This window comes from Mycteria americana, chromosome 10, assembly GCF_035582795.1.
Source record: "Mycteria americana isolate JAX WOST 10 ecotype Jacksonville Zoo and Gardens chromosome 10, USCA_MyAme_1.0, whole genome shotgun sequence".
NCBI classification, from domain to species: domain Eukaryota; kingdom Metazoa; phylum Chordata; class Aves; order Ciconiiformes; family Ciconiidae; genus Mycteria; species Mycteria americana.
This window is the reverse complement of record NC_134374.1, coordinates 5,031,174-5,050,124: the sequence shown is the minus strand read 5'-3', so window position 1 is coordinate 5,050,124 and position 18,951 is coordinate 5,031,174. Positions and strand designations below refer to the sequence as shown.

Genomic DNA, 18,951 nt, shown 5'->3' with positions numbered 1-18,951 from the left:
GTATAAATATGCAATTCAAATTTAGCGATTTTTTCAATCTAATAGATATAAAATACTCAACCACTTTGCTGCCTCCCTCCTCTTTCTGAGAAAATCGATCAACAAGGGGGAAGGTTCTGTGCATACTAGAGACAAAACTGGTTTACTCGAGTCTTTTAACAAACCACCCTCACTAGCAGAAACAGAAATGCCAAAGAAAAAAGTTTTTTCCAAAGTTGTGAATATTTCCTCTAATTTGAATTCGGCCTTAGGGCTGATGAATTGTCTTGAATCCAAAACAAGATGAAAAATAATTTAGGGATTGACACTTCAATTTCAAATGTCCTTCTTATCCATTTCTTTATATCCTCCCTTTTTCCCTCTTGTCCTTACTTCAAAATCAAGCCAAACTCACAATTTTGCTTGCTTTTGTTTTCAGACCTGTTAAACTTCCTTGGTTTTCCCTGTGGTTTTCTATTGGATTCTGAGCTGGCTTCAGTTTGTGGTTCAGAGCCAGTTTCAGGTGGCCTGGGGATTACAAATGCCTTGCCACCAGAACAAAGGAAACTGCTTTGTGAACTCTGGCAAAGCTAAACCCTTCACTTTTCCAGTCGAGAGAGTAGGCCCAGTTTATAACTACTCCCTTGAAATAGGGAATTACAAATCTTGGTTTCAGTGTGAAAACATAAGACACTTAAATCTTTTTCTTTGTACTACGGACTGATTCTTTCTTTTCTTCCATCTTCCCATTCCCCATATGACCACTGCTACCATCTAGAGAAATGGAAACCATTGGAAATCAACTCCCCTGGAAAATGAATGGCTTGGAAACCTTTCAGAAAAGACAAATTATTAGAAGACCCACTTTCAGACTCATGGGTTTATTTCCTTTACATGTGGAAACTGGGCTGTCTGCAGTCTGCCAGGTTCATTTGCATTCCAATATTCTGTACTTATATACAACTCTTCTTACCTGGCCTCACAATACTGAGATCACTACGGCAAGCCCTCCAGCATCTTCCTCGTCCACCTGGAAGATGCTTCCTTTTTATTGCTTTCAGCCACCAATTCTGTTACCAAAACCCAGGTTACCAGCTTTGCTGTCGTTATCTATAGTTCTTCCTGTGTTCCAGCTTTCCTCATCAAATGTGGTCATATAACCTTTCCTGCCAGTCTGCAAACTGCTGGGAGCACTGACCTCCCCCACCAAGCTCCGTGACCATGTACTGAAAACAAAAGTTGGATCCTCCTTTTTATAATTCCTAGGCCATCTGTTTAGCTTTAAAAGAAGAAAAGCAATAAATGTAGGATTCATGCTAGTCAGTCTCCACACCTTTAAAAAAAAAAAATTAAAAAGACTCTTAACATAAACAACTGAAATGCAGCTCATCAAGGAGAGCTCTTGAGGACACAGAGGTCTTGGGAACAACTGGAAAAAAAGAACTGGATCCCTCCCAGCGTAGCAGCTCTGTGGGCTTCCTGAGGGACCTCCGTAGGTGAGTTCCCATCACCTCAGTGACCTGCGTGGTGGCCGGCACCATAATATTCCTGTCTGTTTACCCAGGTGGTAAAACCAATGCTGTAGTAGCCACCGACTGCTTTGTGATCCCCTTGCTGAGTTTTCCCTCAAGCTGTCACCTTCTACAGAGTCTCTTTATGCCCCAGGCCCCATAAGGGAGGGAAGACAGCACGTTCCCATGTGCCAGTGAAACCAAATGCACGTGTTTCTGCAAATTACAGTTCCAATTACAAGGTTTTTTTCTGTGTAGGAAAATTAACTGGTTTGTCTACAATTCCTGCATAAAATGAACGTGGTCAATTCCGTGGCAATCTTCTGGTTAAAACAAAAGGAATGTATCTTTTTAGGAAGCTCTGTCTCATAGCCTCTGAGCTGACAGAAAAATGGTAGCCATGGGAGTCTCCAAGGAAAAGTCAGCACAGAGCCATCACCTGCTCAGAGGACTGACTGATGAAATGCATACCGTCCTGGGGAACAGCTTGCCTAGCACAGCGAGGAATGGCTCACCTCTTCTACAAACTTCAGCTCCCAGACTTCTGCCTCAAAATTGAGAAAAACAGTGAGGCTGATCAAACTGCTGTTTCCTTTTGCACATGACTGAAATAAAACTGTTATCCCGAGCTGACTCGATTAAAGGAAGGCTGCTGCTTCATTCACTGGAATTCCTGCAGAAGTTGCCCTTTTCTGAATTACCAGCAGTAGCACTAATGTGAGTGGCTGGTGAAGAAGCATTCATAAAGCTTTCAAGTCGATTGCTGTTGGCTTAGTGAGGGCTTTCTTCATCATGAGCCTGAATAGATTTATTGTCTCGGTCATGGAGCGTGGACAAAAGTGATAGTGCTCACCAGGCACTTAGTTTTCTCAATTCTACTCAATTCTAATTGTAACTAATGAAAAGAATACTACATTTTTAGGTCGTGGTTCCAGGAAGCATTTTAAATAGAAGTAGCCTCCAGCGCTGTTCAAAATACAATCTAAATAATGCAAGATTGTTAGCAGAAAATACAGCACTATTAAATAACACCAAGTAATGGACAACTACTCAAAGTCATTATTCTTCATTAGCCTGGATCATTATTACTGAGCGCATGTGACCTTATTTGCACTCAGTACTACTTGTAGTCATTCAGGAAAGTTAAATAATCATTACTGATTAATGACTATTGATTATACTGGGTGATTGTACCCATATTTTGTGGATTTTCAGTGCTGTATTAGGAAGCATTGAAACTTTCCGGATATGTTTTGTTTTCTTCCTACAAAAAAGGTAACCCTTTTCAAAAGCAAGCAGCTTGGGAGAAAGTTGACTTATGTTCCCTAAATCATATGAGTATTTCTGAAAAGCTCACCCAAAATGATGCATTTTTTTCAGTCCAGAGAACTTTTGTTTCCGGTAAAATAATAGGTTTTGTGTAGTTTGTGAGATGAGACTTTTTTATAGCCTCTCAACTGAAACACATCGTGGCAGAGTGCAAAGTGAGCCTTTCCACTCTGAGGTGAGGGACAGAGAAAATATCCACCGATTTTATTACATAAATGTACAGGGGGCATTTTGAAGAGAAGGGAGTAGGAAGGGGGAAGTCTGTGGTTCTGCTGAATACGTAACACTAACGATGCTGAAAATTGGAGATTTCCGAAGATTGCCTCTTGATTTGTCTTGCAAATACCTCTTTCCGCAAATACCTGCTCATGGCACGTTTGACAAGAAGCCGTTTGCACAGTGTTTGGTCAGCGCTTGTTTCGCATGAAGCTTAGAGCTGTGATGAAGTGTCCCTATAGACCTTTTTATTTTCTTCCTAACTACAGGCTCACTTGACAGAGTGACGTGTTGAAATGTTGCATAAGAAAAGATTTGTTATGGGGCGTATTGGATTTTTTTTTTTTTTTTAAATTAAAAGCATTGTCATGAGTCTAATTGGACGGAGTAAGCAGCCAGTATCATTAGTGTCAGGCTGTCGCTGATAGACCACTTTCCAGGTACAACAGGGCAGTTTTTGTCTGCCGTGCCACCCTCTTGCCCCAGCTAAACCAGTTTGCAGCAGGGCTGCGATGGAAGCGGCAGTGGCAAAGCAGCAATATCTCCCATAAGAGCTCTCCACAACTCCCTTTGATGGGAGTAACCCCCCAGCACGTCGGTTTTACTCCAGGCTTTTTTGGTTGTGGTGCAGTCAGTTAAAATGACAAAATGATGCACGATGGGAGGAAGAGCCTCATTATATTGTCGGTTGTACTTTGTAGTTTGCTTTTAAAGGACTCTGTTTGCCATCACACCTAATGAAGGGCAGAAGCTGACAGTCTGGGTTGCAGCAATCCTGTGCAAAGCGCAAATGCTTCACAGTAACACCATGACAAACACCGGTTTGGGGGTTTTTTATTGTGTGTCTGATAGCTCTGTTAAAGATGCAAGTCTGAAGGAATTTAATTTAATCCCATTTTCTTGATTGTGAGGCACCGGAGCTGGGCTGGTTGTGTTTGTTCTACCCTGATATTACAAAAAACTAGGTGTAGCCTGCAATCTTCTCTCCTGGATTTAACTCTGTCAGGGTTCTTTGGTGACAGAGCAGGCAATGGTTTGAAGTGCTAAGGGATTTCATTTTTCAAGATTTTAAGGCCAAAATGTATCTGTGTCTGACCAGTCTGACTTCTTGTGTATCTGCGCTGGGTGCCCGTGCCCAGGCGCTGGCAGCGGGGCTGCAGGGTCCCCTCTGAGGAGAGCTGAGGGGCTGCCCCATGCCGGACATGGCCGGTTCCATGGGCCCCACCGCAGGGCACAGCCGAGCCCCTCAGCGAGGCTGGCGGTGCCTCAGGGATAGCGTTTAAGGAAGGGCCAAACGCTGCTGGTCGGCGAGGGGAAAAGTGTGAGGAACAGCCCCGCGACTCCAAGGGCCGGGCAGGAGGGGGGAGGAGACGCTCCAGGCCCCGAGCAGAGCCTGCCCTGCGGCCGTGGAGAGAGCCCGGGGAGCTGGTCTTCCTGACAGGAACTGCAGCCATGGAGGGCCCACGCTGGAGCAGGGGAACGTGTGAGGAGGGAGAGGCGGCGGAGAGGAGCCGTTGTGGACGGACCACAACCCCCCCTTCCCACGCCGTGCCACCTGGGGAGGGAGAGGCAGAGGAGTAAAAAAAGGAGGTTAGGGGAATGTGTTTTAGCTTTTTTGTCTGTCTTATCATCCAAACCTATTTTAGTTTGCAATTAATGAAAATAATTTTTTTCCAAGTCGAGTCTGTTTTGCCCATGACGGTAACTGGTAAGTGATCTCCTTGTCTTTATCTCGACCCATGAGCTTTTTCATCTTATTTTCTTCTTCCCATCCTGTTGAGGGGGAGTGAGAGAGCAGCTGGGTGGGCGGCTGGCAGCCGGTCCAGGTCAACCCACCACAATATCACATGCTATAGGATTTTATATAGCAGTTCCTTCAGGGGGAGGAATTCTTCCTGCATGATGTGCTTTAACATCCAGCACATAACCCTTCTTCTCAAATGTATAGCACTGCATACTGGAGTGAAATCTCCTGAAGATGGGAGAAAAAGAGGGAGAGGAGGAGTGTGCGTGACACACAGAGGAAATGGGACAGTGTATCCTGACCAACGTTTGAGATGCCAACAGGTTCCTGTGTTCGTAGACTTCCAAGCTTGAAAGAGCTGCTGTGCTGGGTTAGATCACTTGTCAACAAAATTTCTACAGGGTTCTTCATAGTAAATCAGAAATGAGCCTTTACATTTTCTAGTAATTCCTCTGTGTTGGAAATACACAGCAGGACAGTCACTATTTGAATGTGTCACTGAAGTGTTTGTAAAGATGAGAGCTTAACAAAGAAAGTTACTGTGCTGAAACAAACATGGTAAAAAGGCGGTAGGATAAATGAAAACATCTTTCTGTCCCTGCAGAAACTCAACGTATTGCATGAAGGTGTCCATGTCCTTGACGGTAGCAGAGAATGAAACTGGGCTTTGCTACAACAGCAAGATCAGATATCTGGAAAAATCAGAAGTCACTAAGAGAAAGACAATCTCCTGTCCTGATATTGAGGATTACAAAACAGCCAGTCAAGAGCCAGATGTGGTGTGGTACAAGGTAACTATTGCTGTCTTATTGCTATTGTGCTGAAACTATACAAAACTTCCACTGTTTTCGGTCTGAGGCTGAGATGGCCTTTTCTGAGCCTGCAGTGGTTTGTGACTGGTCTGGAGGATGCTCTCCTAGTATTACAGAAGTAATACTAAAGTACAGGGAAAACTACCCAGCGTAGTTGTTGTCCAACAGAAATAAGCATCAATGAGGATGTTCTGTGCAGGAGGCCACATGATTTTTCTAACAGCAATACCACATTCCCAAGCCACTGTGCCTCTGTACCAGTTTCCACCTTGGTGCGATGTCTCCCTACCTGATACGGTAGTAGAAACAAAGGGAGGCAACCTACAATGGAGCCAAAAGTGTATCAGCACCACCAGCTTCAGTAGTGCTACCCAATTAATTTTTATGAAGCCTGTTGGGTAATTTCACCAAGGCTTGTTAATTTTTACCAAAGTCTGCTGGGTAGTTTCACAGAGATGCATTTACTTTTGCTGAGGTTCATTGAGTAATTTTACTGAGGTCTGTTAGTTTTAACTGAGGTCTGTTAGATACTTTTACTACTCGGCAGATAAGTCAGCTGGCTGTACCTTCTCCAAGGCCTGTCACATATCGCACACCACTTTCAGCAGCAGATGTATCGGTGACGTGTTTCTGTAGCTCCCCAAGAAAACAGGAGAGTGACTAAATTATGGGTTGTCAGGCAGACATCAGGTACCAAGACTGTAGCAAGGTCTGGCAAATTTTACCCGTTTTCTGGACTTGGACCAAAGTCTGATATTTGAAAAGCCCTCGGGTACGAGTTGCTGCAAGAAACAATGCAGAAGAATAAAGAGCTGAGAGTCAGAGGGAACAAGAAATAGTTGGGCAAGAGGAAATGTTCAGTGGGGTCTGTGGAAAATAGAGTTTGGATTGTAGGGATTAAGGCAGAATGAGTTTAGGACAAGCTTGTTTCAGGTAATGAAGACAGAAACACACAAACTAGTTAAATCCTACATTTTGAGTGCTTGATTTGCCAACCTTAATAACATTCTTTAAAGATAGTTATTTTGTGTGAAATAAGTAATATGTGCAGAGCTGCAGATTTTTTTCCTCCTTAGCAGGTTGCATCAGAAAAGAGCAATTATAAAAGTTGTCATCTATTTCTATTTTTTACAGAAGTCTCACATGTTCTGTTTTATAGTAACAAAACGTGTGCCATAACCCACTGTTAGTATAAACAAAGTTTTCTTTCAGCTATTGAAGCTGTTTCTCTCAGCATATGGGTGGATATCTTCAGTACTGTTCATACATAAAATATATGTATTCAGTTAAGACACAAATCTTGGAGAAAAGAGGGTACCAGAGAGAAGGTGTTTCTTACCCTATCTACCTAGGTATTTCTGAACACCAGATCACTGAATATCTCATTTTTTTGCAAGAGCACACTGCAAAAATAGTCTGGCAGGAATAATCTTCAGCTGTCATGGAGCAGAAATCAGTCTAAGGAAGATGCATGTACAACCCCACATCAACGATGCTTTGTGCTGACCAAGAAAGGGAACGGAAGGGTCTTTCTTCCATATACCCGCACGTGTTATCTGGGTTGCACACATAGGTTGTGTGACACCAGGCTGGAGTGTGACAGCTGACTGACAAGTCATCACTGTGGTGAAATTGAACAGAATTGATGTGGTTGGATAATAATGGTGAGACAATTGAAGTTGACTACCTTTAGTCTGGCTTGATAATGAAAAGAGACATTAGTGGAATAACCTACTACATATACCTCCTTATCCATAATTAACAATAAGGTGCTATCAGTTCAGTTCTTCGACAACATTTATATTATCTAGACCCGAGTCAGGAAGCTCAGTAATGTGAAATGTCAATATTGATGTTATGCAGAAGGTATATATGTCAGGTTATCCCTTGAAACTTATTCCTGAAACAGGGTTTTGGAAAAATATTCTAGAGGGTATTGTGGTACTAACTGTTAATAGAGGTCTGCCTATTCAAAAGAGCGTAAGTCCAGTTTCTAGAAAATATATAATTACTTGGATTTCAAAATAATATGATTAGTACTGGGGTAACCCCTACAAACCGCAATCTGGGACTTAAGGTCATGCTGTGTAAGGCAATGCGTATAACAAAAAGCCAGTCCTTTCTTCTGAAGAATAGTGTAAAGTGATATTCCACTTTAGGATCCGACCCTCACTTTCTGAAGAAGCCATCTGTTTCCAGTCATGGCAGACTGGATCCTCAAGTTTTTCCCCTCTACCTTTGTGATTGAGTTTGATGTGTACATGAAGGTGTAATCAGCCATCTTCTTGTGTAAATCTGCTCCAGAGGCACTGGGGGCAATTCCGTTTCACCATGCTATTGGTGAAACAGCAATGGTGAAATTTAGAGAAATTTTAGAGAAGATTTTCATCTGGGGGAGAGCATAAGTTGTCCAAAATAGAACACTAGATACATAAATATGAGGAAGTCCTCGAGGTTCCTTCTTTATAGCTTTGGCTGAAAAGAGAAATCCTTGTGTTCATGAGAACCTGCCAGTTCGCTGGTAGTTGGGGAGTTTGAACTTGTGAGCGATGAAATACCATCAGACAGGACAGTAATGGTGCAAGCCCCCTGTGTGCAGGACTCGCCCCGCCATCCAGAAGGCTTTTCTATGTGGAGGGATTAATGAGTCTGAGCCAATAACTGCATCCATTTACAGGGAGTTAACTGTAATTTAAACACGCTCTTAAAATAATTATGCCTGAATAGATTTCCACATACACACCCAATAAGTAGTAAAACATTTGCTATGAGGATTTGTTTTAACAGTAGTATGAACTTCACTTCTAGCTGGAATTACACTGCATGAAATATTTATTTTTAAAGATTTCTACAGTTAATACCATTGATATACACACAGCTCTTATGCCTCTTAGAACTGTTTTGACAAGTAGTGTAAGGATTTTTTTTAAATAAATGTATATGTCAAGGCATGATTGGATGAATGGAATTTAACAGTAAGAGCAGTTTCATGAAAAATCAACTGGCAGAGGAAAAAGGTATATTACATCTAGAATGCAGAGTCTTAATCCATTTCCACCATCTCTTTTGTACTACTGGGCTGGAGAAAGGGCTGTGGAAACTTGGAGGAAGGGCTGTGGAAACAATCAAAATGTCAGGTGAAGGACAGGTAGTTGTTATCTATCTACCCTAGAAAAAAATAGAGTTGTTGAGGTGCTGCCACTTAAATTTCAGGGAAGAGAAAAAGAAGCATAATAGTGCACAACTTAATTATTGGGAGGAAAAAGCCCCAAAATATTTAAGATTTCTAAGGAGAATAATTAGGCTAGAAAAAGACTTTCAGGTTCTTCTAGCAGGTAAACATGGTGCAAAAGCAGGAAAGAGCAATTAATTGGTTAAACAGGCATCAGTCATACAATTGAGCACTTACCCTTTTAGAGAAATTAGCAGACCTCTGACAGTAAAATATAGATTGTTTCCACAATATGAAGACTAGTTAGATTTTTTTTTAATTGGTTTGTTTCTCAGCCATTTTTGTTGGTTAAAGTACAAATTGTTATGAGTTTCCAGCTTCTCCCCTTTTTTGCTTTTTTTTTGCGGTTTGAACTAGTCTGTGAATAACAGGCGGAATAAAACAGGCATTTTCAACATATGTTTAGAAAGCCTGCATAATCAGTAGAAGAAAAATTAATTAGCTAAATTTGGGAAAGAAAGGGTTATAAATCCTTTTTAATATGAAATGTTTTAAGTAGATACAGAAAAACAATTAGGCAATTAATGGTACAATTCCAGCAGAACAATTCCTCACTGTAAAACCACAATAGCACAAACATTGTTTGTGCTTAATCATTAATCTCTGTAGTAGTAAAGATGTCGCCCTTCTTATTACAAACATGTAGTATATAAAAATATAAAGCGTATGAAAATGTATCTTCGATCTTTTTGCTCCCATACTCTTAAAAATAAAATAGAGAATATAAAACTGGTAACGAATTATAGGGTCTTTTAGTGCTGCACTGAAAGGGTGCATATCTGAAATATGTTTACCTTGTGTATTCTGGGAATTGTATTCCTCCTAAATTAGAGTTGAATAGAACTGAATCTTATTCTTTGCCCAGTGTTCAGATTTAGTTACTCCAAGTCGGTGGTTGATGCACCTTTAAATAGGACTAAAAAATTGAGTGCAAATCAGAAAGGATTTAATGGCATTTTCTGGCTCAGATCTGTGTCCTGTATGAGTCTCAAGCGATATCAGTGTAATTTAGTAACAAAAATAAGCTCTGATTCTTCTTAGCGCAGCAGATAGGATCTGGATTCTGATCATTCTCTGTCATCAGTGTTAACTGAAGTTCACATGCGGGACAAGATTACCCTTTCCTTACAACTGTACTTTGGAAACAGAAAGATAACCTGAATACTCAGTTACCTGTGGTAGAATTGCACAGTTTCAGTATTTGAAATCTGACCACTTTGTAACTGAATTTGGCCTACTAGGGATAGGGATAAATGCTTCAGTGCTCCATTTTCAAGTGCAAGGCCAAAAGCTCACAGTCCCATCTTTTTATTTCTTTATTATTATCCTTTAATTTAGAAACTGACATTGTGTATTTGGAATGTATATGGAGTCCCATGAAAAAATAATGTTTGTGTCATTCTGATCGCTTGCTGTCATGCAATATATTTGCATGTCAATGTATTTTCTTGTTTGGTTGTTTTAAGAGAAAGCTTTGTTCTATTTTGTTTGCTGTATTTCTGACACTGCTGTTGCAGATGAGCAGAACATGGGGCATAGGTCTGGGCTATTTACACGAATCTCTGAAGTTGCTGAGCCTGGTATAACTGATGTGAGATTGTTAGCTGCAGTCTGAGCTTATTCCATGTTGCCACCTTGAGAGAGGGAATAGAGGGGCATTAAAGGAACTTGGGCCCTATGTTGCTTTGTGTGCTCTGGGTACGGAATTAGCCAGAGCCTTCAGAACTGTCAGGAGTACTGACTGTTTTAGAGAACTGAGAAAAGCGTGATTTTGTTTGCTGGCAGATGGTTTGATGTTAAAGTTATTGAAAGACAATAAATATATAATCTTAAGGTGCTATTTTAAAGAGACTGATCAGATTGTGCCTTTGCTTTTAGTTCAGAGCATTCCAACAGTACTCATTCAGTCATGAGCACTGTTAGCGTGGAAGGTGTCTGAGGTGGCTGCACGGGTACAGTGTGTGAGGAAGGGGAGAGCCTCTTTTTGCACTGTATCACACACTATACAGAAGGACTCAAATGCTGTTCCAGTAGGACCACAATTTGTAGTGATGAACCTAAATCTGCTAAATAACAGCTAAGGTCTGGCTGGTGAAGTCAGTGAGAGTTGCAGGCCATCAGTACCGTGTACTCCATCAGAGGACGCACATGGGGGTGATGCTACAAAGAGCCCAGTGATGGGAAAAGGCTGGATCAGAGCTCATCAGGTGCCAGAGAAGCCAGTGATGAGAAACAAGACGATAAGGAAAGCAGGCTTCCTGAATTCTCTTGCTCACAAAACTGCTGCTGTTCTGCCTGTTTTCTTCTGTTGGTAAATGGTTCTAGCCTGAGACTGTGTGTAAAGTTTGCCTTCAGGCTAACTCTTAACAGATGTTGTCCTTACTCCCTTCAAACAGAGATGTATTTTAATGGTCCATCCTAAAGTTGAGGTCTTGGCAGTTGTTCATCATGAAAAAGAGAAGATGCTTAACCATTGCTGCAGGGCACCACGTATTAAACACGGCCCATGTGATACAGTGGGAATTACTGAACCTTAAAAACATTTGTGTTTAATTTCTGTCTTCAGATTAACTCCAGTTTCAGATCTCTGTGCTTTCAGAAATTATATTTGAATTTTAATTGCAAAATATATTGAGATGGTTGTTTACTTATGTATAATACTGAAAACCTGATCAGGCAACACTGTCTTATGTCATACAAACTGGGTAATTTTGGCAATGGATTTTTTTCTGCAGGAATGTAAGCCAAAAATGTGGAGAAGCATTGTAATTCAGAAGGGAAATGCTCTCTTAATACAAGAGGTCCAGGAAGAAGATGGAGGAAATTATACCTGTGAACTGAAGTTTGAAGGCAAGCTTATACGAAGAACAGTTGAATTGAAGGTTACTGGTAAGAATCTTTGTTCTATGCTGATAGAAAAAATAAAGCTCTGAAATAATAAGAAAAAGTGTTTTTCACATGTCAGTGAATCCATTTGATAGAAGTAAGTCCAAACCAAATCCCAATAGCCAAGCAGTCCCAAACTAGGGGAAATTTATATCAAGACCTTATAAAATTCCACAAAAGACTACTTCTATCTTTTGCTCTGTACAAAACCTGGAAATGCTGGTTATAAAGCAAAAGTTAGAGCAGACCTAAGTCCTCCCTATATGCTGGAAGTAACTCAGACTCCAGTTTCATCTTCAATGTTAAACAGAGGAAACGTTAACTGAAGCTGTAAAACAGGCTTTTGGTGAGGTTTGTCCTAGAATAAAACACAGCCAAAAGAGACTTCTTGAGTCCTTAGTATTTTTTTGAGTGATTGTTTCATATTTTTAAGCTTTGGTTTAATTTATGATGATCAACTTCTCTAGTCTAGGGTTTGTCTATAGTGAAGGCTGTTGTACAACCTATTCCAAGAATGAAGTTAGGAACATTGGACTGTCAAGGGGAAAGTAACCTGCTTATCAGGAGATTGTACATTGCATGTTTCTGAGTCCACTTAGTAATCTACTAGTCAACGGTATTTTTCTGTCTCTTTTTGTCAGCTACCCGAAATGAATGGGTAAAATACTATTGCCTACCAATACATTCCTGATCCCTTTCCATTCCACTGTACAGTATGTCATCTATAATTATTATTTTGCCTTCAGTGTCTGTGGAACTTTGCAAGTATCTGAAAACAGTTGAGGTTTTTTCAGCCTTTTGCACAAAACCATATAAACAAATGGTTAGGTATTTTCTTGTGTGTTTTGACATACTGATTAAGATGGGATCCTACTTAAAGCAGTGATAAGTAGAATTCTACTTTCTTATATCAAACTGAGTTAGTCCATATGATATTTCTAATGTGTTCTTGAAATACAATTCTTTCCTTTATTTTGAGTGAAATCCATTTTTCTTTTCTTATCATTATTCCTCATTTTAAATGAGTTCTTTTCCCTGTGTGCCAGATTCATATATCATGTGATTCTTTACTGTCCATTTTTGACCATGGACAGATCTCTAAAGTATTGATTTGACCTACCTGACCCCAGACCTGTCAAATGAAGATATAATACCTGCCTTGTAGATAGTTGCTATCCTAGGTAGCATGCTGGTCTTCAACCAGAATATGAACTAAGTTTGACAAAGTGAAAATGAGATGCATCTAATTCAATTCCCCATGATGGATATTCTTTAGATAACATATTCTATGCTCTGCCTCTCATCATGACCTTGTTAGAACTCATGTGTTCTCTTCATTATTTGAACAGTGTGGTATATTCATACTTCACAATTTAATTAATTTGTCCTAAATTAACTATAGTATGTATTAAAGTTAATTGTTTTATTAAAATGTTTATGACCTGAATTATAAAAAATTTAAATATGGAATATGCAAGTGTTCTCCTGCAAAATGCTTGAGAACCAGGAGATTGTTCCCCTTGTAATTTGGTGTGAAATTAATACTAAATTAAATTTCCTTTAGCTTATAAAAGCACATGTGTTAGTAAACACCTTTTCCAGATTTAAGTGTTTGGGAGACATATCTGATATTATGTGTTTGCTGGTTGAATGTCTCTAGATATCTGGAATAGGCTAGTAAGTTTATGTAGATGATGACCTGAAAATATGGATTAGAACTACGAATGTAATACATAGACCCATAAAAGCATATTATCTTACAGCTCGGTGCTTCACCAAGTTTCTTTCTGCTGTTTCTGTTTTGTTTCAGTTTGTGGATTTTATATGCATGTGGGTTTAGATCTTTATGGGGGAGAGGTCAAAGAAAACTCATACAACAACCAGCAGAGGATTACTTGTGTTCTGTGGCTGGCCATGTCAGGTGGAGGGTCCTGAGGCAGATCAGATCACAGACTGGGAGCAGGTACATGACATACTCAGGGACTTCGTTGAAGAATATGTTCATGGGAGGCAGAGAGAATACTACATACTGGTGTAGTTGCTGACACACATCCTGAGAGTTTGCTTTCCCTGGGGCTAGCGCAGATCTAGGTTGGAGGCACCTCTGGAGATCATCCCACCCAACCCCCAGCTCAAGCAGAATCAGCTACAGCAGGCTGCCCAGGGCTGTGCCCAGTTGGGTTTTGATTATCTCTGAGAATACCTCTCTGGACAAGGCTGCCACAGTGTTCAACCACCCGCACAGTAAAAACGATTTTTCTTATCTTTAAACAGAATTTCTTTTATTTCAGTTTGTGTGCCCATTGCCTCTTATTCTTTCACTGGGCACCACTGAGAACAGTCTGGATCCATCTTCTTTACACCTTCCTACCAGGTGTTTATACGCATGGATAAGATCCCCATGAGCCGCCTTTTCTCCAGACCAACCCACCTCAGCTCTCTCAGCCTCTCCTTGTAAGATAGATACTCCGGTCCCTTAATCATCTTTGTGGCCCTTCACCGGACTCGTTCCAGTATGCCCATGTCTTTCTTGTAGTGGGATTGCTGTTGCACTGGGCCACATTATTCACCTATCTGAAAACTGAGTTCTCATCAAAATACTGTACCAGGAGGAGCTAGGGTGGGACCAGGGCTCAGCCTGCTGAACCTGCTGGTCTTTATAAATCACTGTTAGCAAAGACTGCTGAAGGCTTACCAGCAAAGCTGTGGTAGAATTGTCTCTGGTAGTCTGCAATGCAGATGTGGAGAAAAGGATCTTGCCTACTGTTTTCTTCTCCAGGAACTTTCTAATGCTGTTGCTTATTAACATGCCTGAATTGGCATTTATTGGCAAATGCCCGAGTTCCTCTAACAATACAGATTTTGAACAGCAAGACCCTGTTGGCCACTGCTAGCAGCCATGGTAACCTGAAATTGTTATTAGAGTAAAGAGTTATTCTGAAAGTGAAACAGGAAACTCCACATCTCCCTTGAGCAAGGAGAGCTGCACTGCCATGGAGAGAGAGGAGGTTGGGTTAGATTCCCTGTAGTCTTTCAGGCATGGGCGAGTGTGATTAAGATGATAAAAGACTTCAGAGGCTATAACTCTTTGGGGTTGTAAGGAAAAGACTTGCAGCCTAGAATATATTCGAAAAATATTTTGACACAAAGTATTTATAGGGACAAAATCTTGAGCTACAATACAGCACTAATGAGCAATGCCTAAATCTTGGTGTTTGGGTGCATTTAACAATAATAGATTGTCAACAAAACAGCTTTTTCATCACTAGTTCTTCATGGGTTTGTTATATTATGCAGACAGATGTGAAACAAGTCTTGTCAGCCTTTTTTGCTGAAGAAACACAACAGCAGCGTTATCTCTTAGCAAGTAACATGTAACCCGTCAGTCTATGTAAAAAAAAATATATATACATATATACGTTTTCACTTTGCTTCTTGGTAGTTTTGTTGTGGACAAACAAGTGAGATTAGCAACTGTGATCCAGGGTTCTAAAGCCTAAAAATGTAACAGAAACTCAGTTTTTAATTAGATAATAAATTAGAGTGCACCCACATAGAAAAAATGAACATAGTAATACAAAGTTACAGATAATCAACATCATCAGAATTTAGTAGTTTTTAATAAAATTACAGATATTCAGGAATATCAGAAATCATAAGCATTGTCATTAGTATTGTTAAATACCAGTGCTTATTGAAGAACAATTATACTATTCAGATAAAAAGAAAAACCCAAACATAAGAAGTCACGTTGTTTTTGAAAGGCAATTTAGGCAATCCCTCGCTTTCCCCAACCCTACCAACCAGTTCACTCTGTCTTGATAGACAGCAATGTTTCAATAGCTTTTGGGATGAAAAGGTGCAATTGAGAAAAATACCTGCTATGTTTACCTGCTGCTTCAGCACTCTTTTTTTGTTTTGGAACACTGGTCTGTAAGGAGACAGGTTTAGAAGAAGATGTAAGCAGATGTACGTTGGAGGTTGGGGAAAGCGTGACCCCCCTGCGAAAGGAGCAAGCCCTGGTCTCGTGTGGTGGCCCAGGGGGCCCCTGGCAAATGGGCCTATCTTGCAGGGATGTGCTTTTCCATGGACAGCTATGCTAGTGGGAGAGGTTGCCTTGTTCTTTCTGCTCCCAGTGAAAAGAGGTGATTTGTGAACTTGTACTGGTGAATTATTTTCCACTTTGACAGCAGAAGGTGGCCATCTGACCAACTTCATAAACTGCTGGTGAGGGATTGGAGTGACATGGAGGCATTACTGGACCACTCTGTCCAGCAGCCCTGTCCTCCCAGTTTCCTTCAACCTCTACTCTGTCATATTCTTCATAGGCTGCTAAAACGCCTAGCTGTTCCTAAAAGTCATTTATGCAGCAATATTTGTTTTGACCGTCGTAAATGACAGATTATTCCACATGGCTACATGAATTGAATGATTCTGCCTGAATTCACTCTGTGCTCATAGTTTTTCAATTAAATTCCTTCCAATCTCATTACATTGCCCACTTTTCAAATTACACCTGCTGCTGTTGCTAGATTTTGTTTGTGTGTTTGGGACCCCTTTATTAGCACAAGCAATTGATGGTGATTTGCTATTGTTAAGCCAAGGGGGTGAATTGGATTGAAAAATGCAAACGATTAGTCATACTCTCCAGCAGTTCCAGGGACATACAGAGACAAGCTACCACAGAGTAAGTGAGGATGTGAGCTAAAAGTACGTCCACTATTTGGGGGTAGTTACTTTTCTGCACATTTTTAAGCCTCTGTAAACTGGGTATGCTATTTTACATTATTTGTAGTGGAGCCTAGTGACAAATTGGCAGGAATCAATGGGTGCTGATCAGTATGAATTTACACCTGCAGTAATTTGTAAGTGCACCCTAAGTCTTATCAGTTTACAGTAGAGAAAGTATTATCAACAGAATCATAGAAATGACGTGTTGACTCACAACATTTTTGGCTGTTGACAGTTTCCAGAACAACCACAGCAAAAAATGTTAAGATAAATTAAAAGCTTATTTGAACTGAACTGAAACATGACCTTTGGAATTCAGACGATTATAAGGGATTTACTCTTATAATGTAAAATATAAGAATTGCTATTTGCTTAAAAATCTGAAAACATTTAATTATGATTCTATCCCAACGGCATTATGTTTTGGCACAAGCAGTTTAGTAATCTGCAATGAATTTATGAAATCCTTCAGTATTGCTTAAGTAGTTACTTATCCAAAAAAACAGTTTAGCTCTAGAAGGTCACTGAGCTCTGAATATCGTTGTGCAGATGGGAATTGGATATACATAAAAGCAGGGCCAACATAAGACACAGGTTAAAAAAGCAGGTGGCTAAGGAATAGAAGTGGATGAACTGAAAGTATTCAGCAGTTTTCTGCAGCGAGAGGTACTATACTAAGGACGTGCCTGTCGCACAAAGCTCTGGTCTGTAGGGATTCCTAAGTTAACTCTGAAGGAGCTTTTTCAGCAGAGCTAGTTAACAGGTTTGCAGGGCTTTTGGTACCCGAAGTAACTCTGACATCTCTGCCTGGCATTACGCTCTGTAGAGAGGGCAGAGCCTCCGGGTCCTGGTGGAGGCTGGAAGTGCTCTCACCCTCCCGTTATTGCTTCATAGTCTAAGCTCCAGAGCCTTTTCTTTGGGGGTGGGATGAAATAGCTGTTGTTTACCACCATTTTATCATCAAATAAGTCAGTAACATGTCAATTAGAGCACTGCATGGAAATAACATCCATTTCAGTTTATGTAATTTCAACATCAAAGATCATATTGCAACATTTTGTATTTCTTAATTTGTCAAATCACTTCTTTTTTGTGAGCCGAGAGATTTTAATTTGATTTGTGGGTGTATAATTTTTAATAATACATATAGCTACTAATGTATATTACTGGAATCTTTCAGCATTCCTGAAATTAGATGTTTTGACAGTTCCTGTTAAAAGATTTTTTTAAATTGATATTTCAAAAAAAAATTTTAAATTGATATTTCATGGGAAATTTCTCACCAAATGCCAGAATTTTCACTAAATGCAGACTCTAGTTCCTGGCAGCACTAGATATCTCACCTAATCCCTGGGATCTGGGAATTGCTTGGAGTGCAGGGATATTTTCATTGCTTATTTTGACCAGTAGATCTGATGAGAGCTGCTAGCTCCCCTCTCTCTTACTTATTTGTATTTTCAAACATGGGTCAGAGTGCCCGTTGTCTCAAATAAAGCAGAAGGCATTTCAAGGAAGGCCTAAAGCAGCCTGTGAGTTTTCCTGATGAAACAGACTGAAAAGCACTCCAAGGTAAAACGTGGTGACTTGTGTGTGGTGGGAGTTAGCCTGGCCTTCAGGGTTTGCTCCTCCTCGCATACTTGCGTGGCCAGCGCTGACGGGGATGGGAAGTGTTTGCTGCATTTGGAGCTGTTTCCTTTTTCCTGGAAACAGCTGCTCCTTCTAGAGAGCTCTTTTTTTAGCTCCACGTCTCCAAATGAAAAATTTCCCCTGTTTAGGGTTCACCAGAATTGTATTGCATCTAAAGTGGTGTTGAAGCTGTCAGCAGCTGTTGGACCTAGGAACACACTTTTCCTTTCCCTTCTCTCCTGGCGTGGCAGCTTTAGCCCTTCTTTCCCCACCATGAACAATGTTCACTCTCGGTGCTTGGCAGTCCTCTCCACTCTCGACATATGGCCTAGGGTGCCTGTCCCCCATTGTATCCCATGCGAGTGCTCTAGCTAGAGCTTGGTCTTGGCAGGAAACATACTGTTTGCAGCCGAAGGCCCAACTTGTGCTCTCCGTAACTTCAGGGGGAGCTGCTGGGGTGCAGACAGAGAACATTGGCACTTTCTACTTTAGAGTCCAATTTTATACTTAAGCCGTAGCTCCCTCCTGAGCTTAGTAATACAGACAGTGAATCACTGTGCAACATGCTTCCGGAGTGAGGGGGTGATAGATGTTTGTACCTTGTTTCCTTGGCTGATGTGAGGCCGTATCTCATGCCTCGGCCTCAGGACGATGCAGGGAGAAGGGGGCTCACTCTGTGGCTTCCCTGACGTCTGCCTGTGTGCCGCATTGGGCTTTAGCTATCGTTCTGTAATAGTGTCACAAGGTAAGATATAATGATTAACCGACCAGAGCTGCTGAGCTTAAAATAAAGTACGCATTCTCAGATTTTCATCAAACATAGCATAAGCAGTTAGGGTGGATAATAAGCTGGTAAGATTTTCGCAGTGACTTTTATTTCCTTTT

General features: G+C 40.8%; 1 protein-coding gene across 1 annotated transcript in view; it reads left to right on the top strand.

Annotated features, from left to right (window-relative positions):
* IL1RAPL2 (interleukin 1 receptor accessory protein like 2) overlaps positions 1-18,951 on the top strand; it is a 384,679-nt gene that overhangs the window by 199,499 nt on the left and 166,229 nt on the right. Inside the window, exons 3-4 of the mRNA XM_075513515.1 lie at positions 5,384-5,570; positions 11,559-11,712. Coding sequence (XP_075369630.1) covers positions 5,384-5,570; positions 11,559-11,712 — 341 coding nt within the window. The remainder of the gene's footprint in view (positions 1-5,383; positions 5,571-11,558; positions 11,713-18,951) is intronic.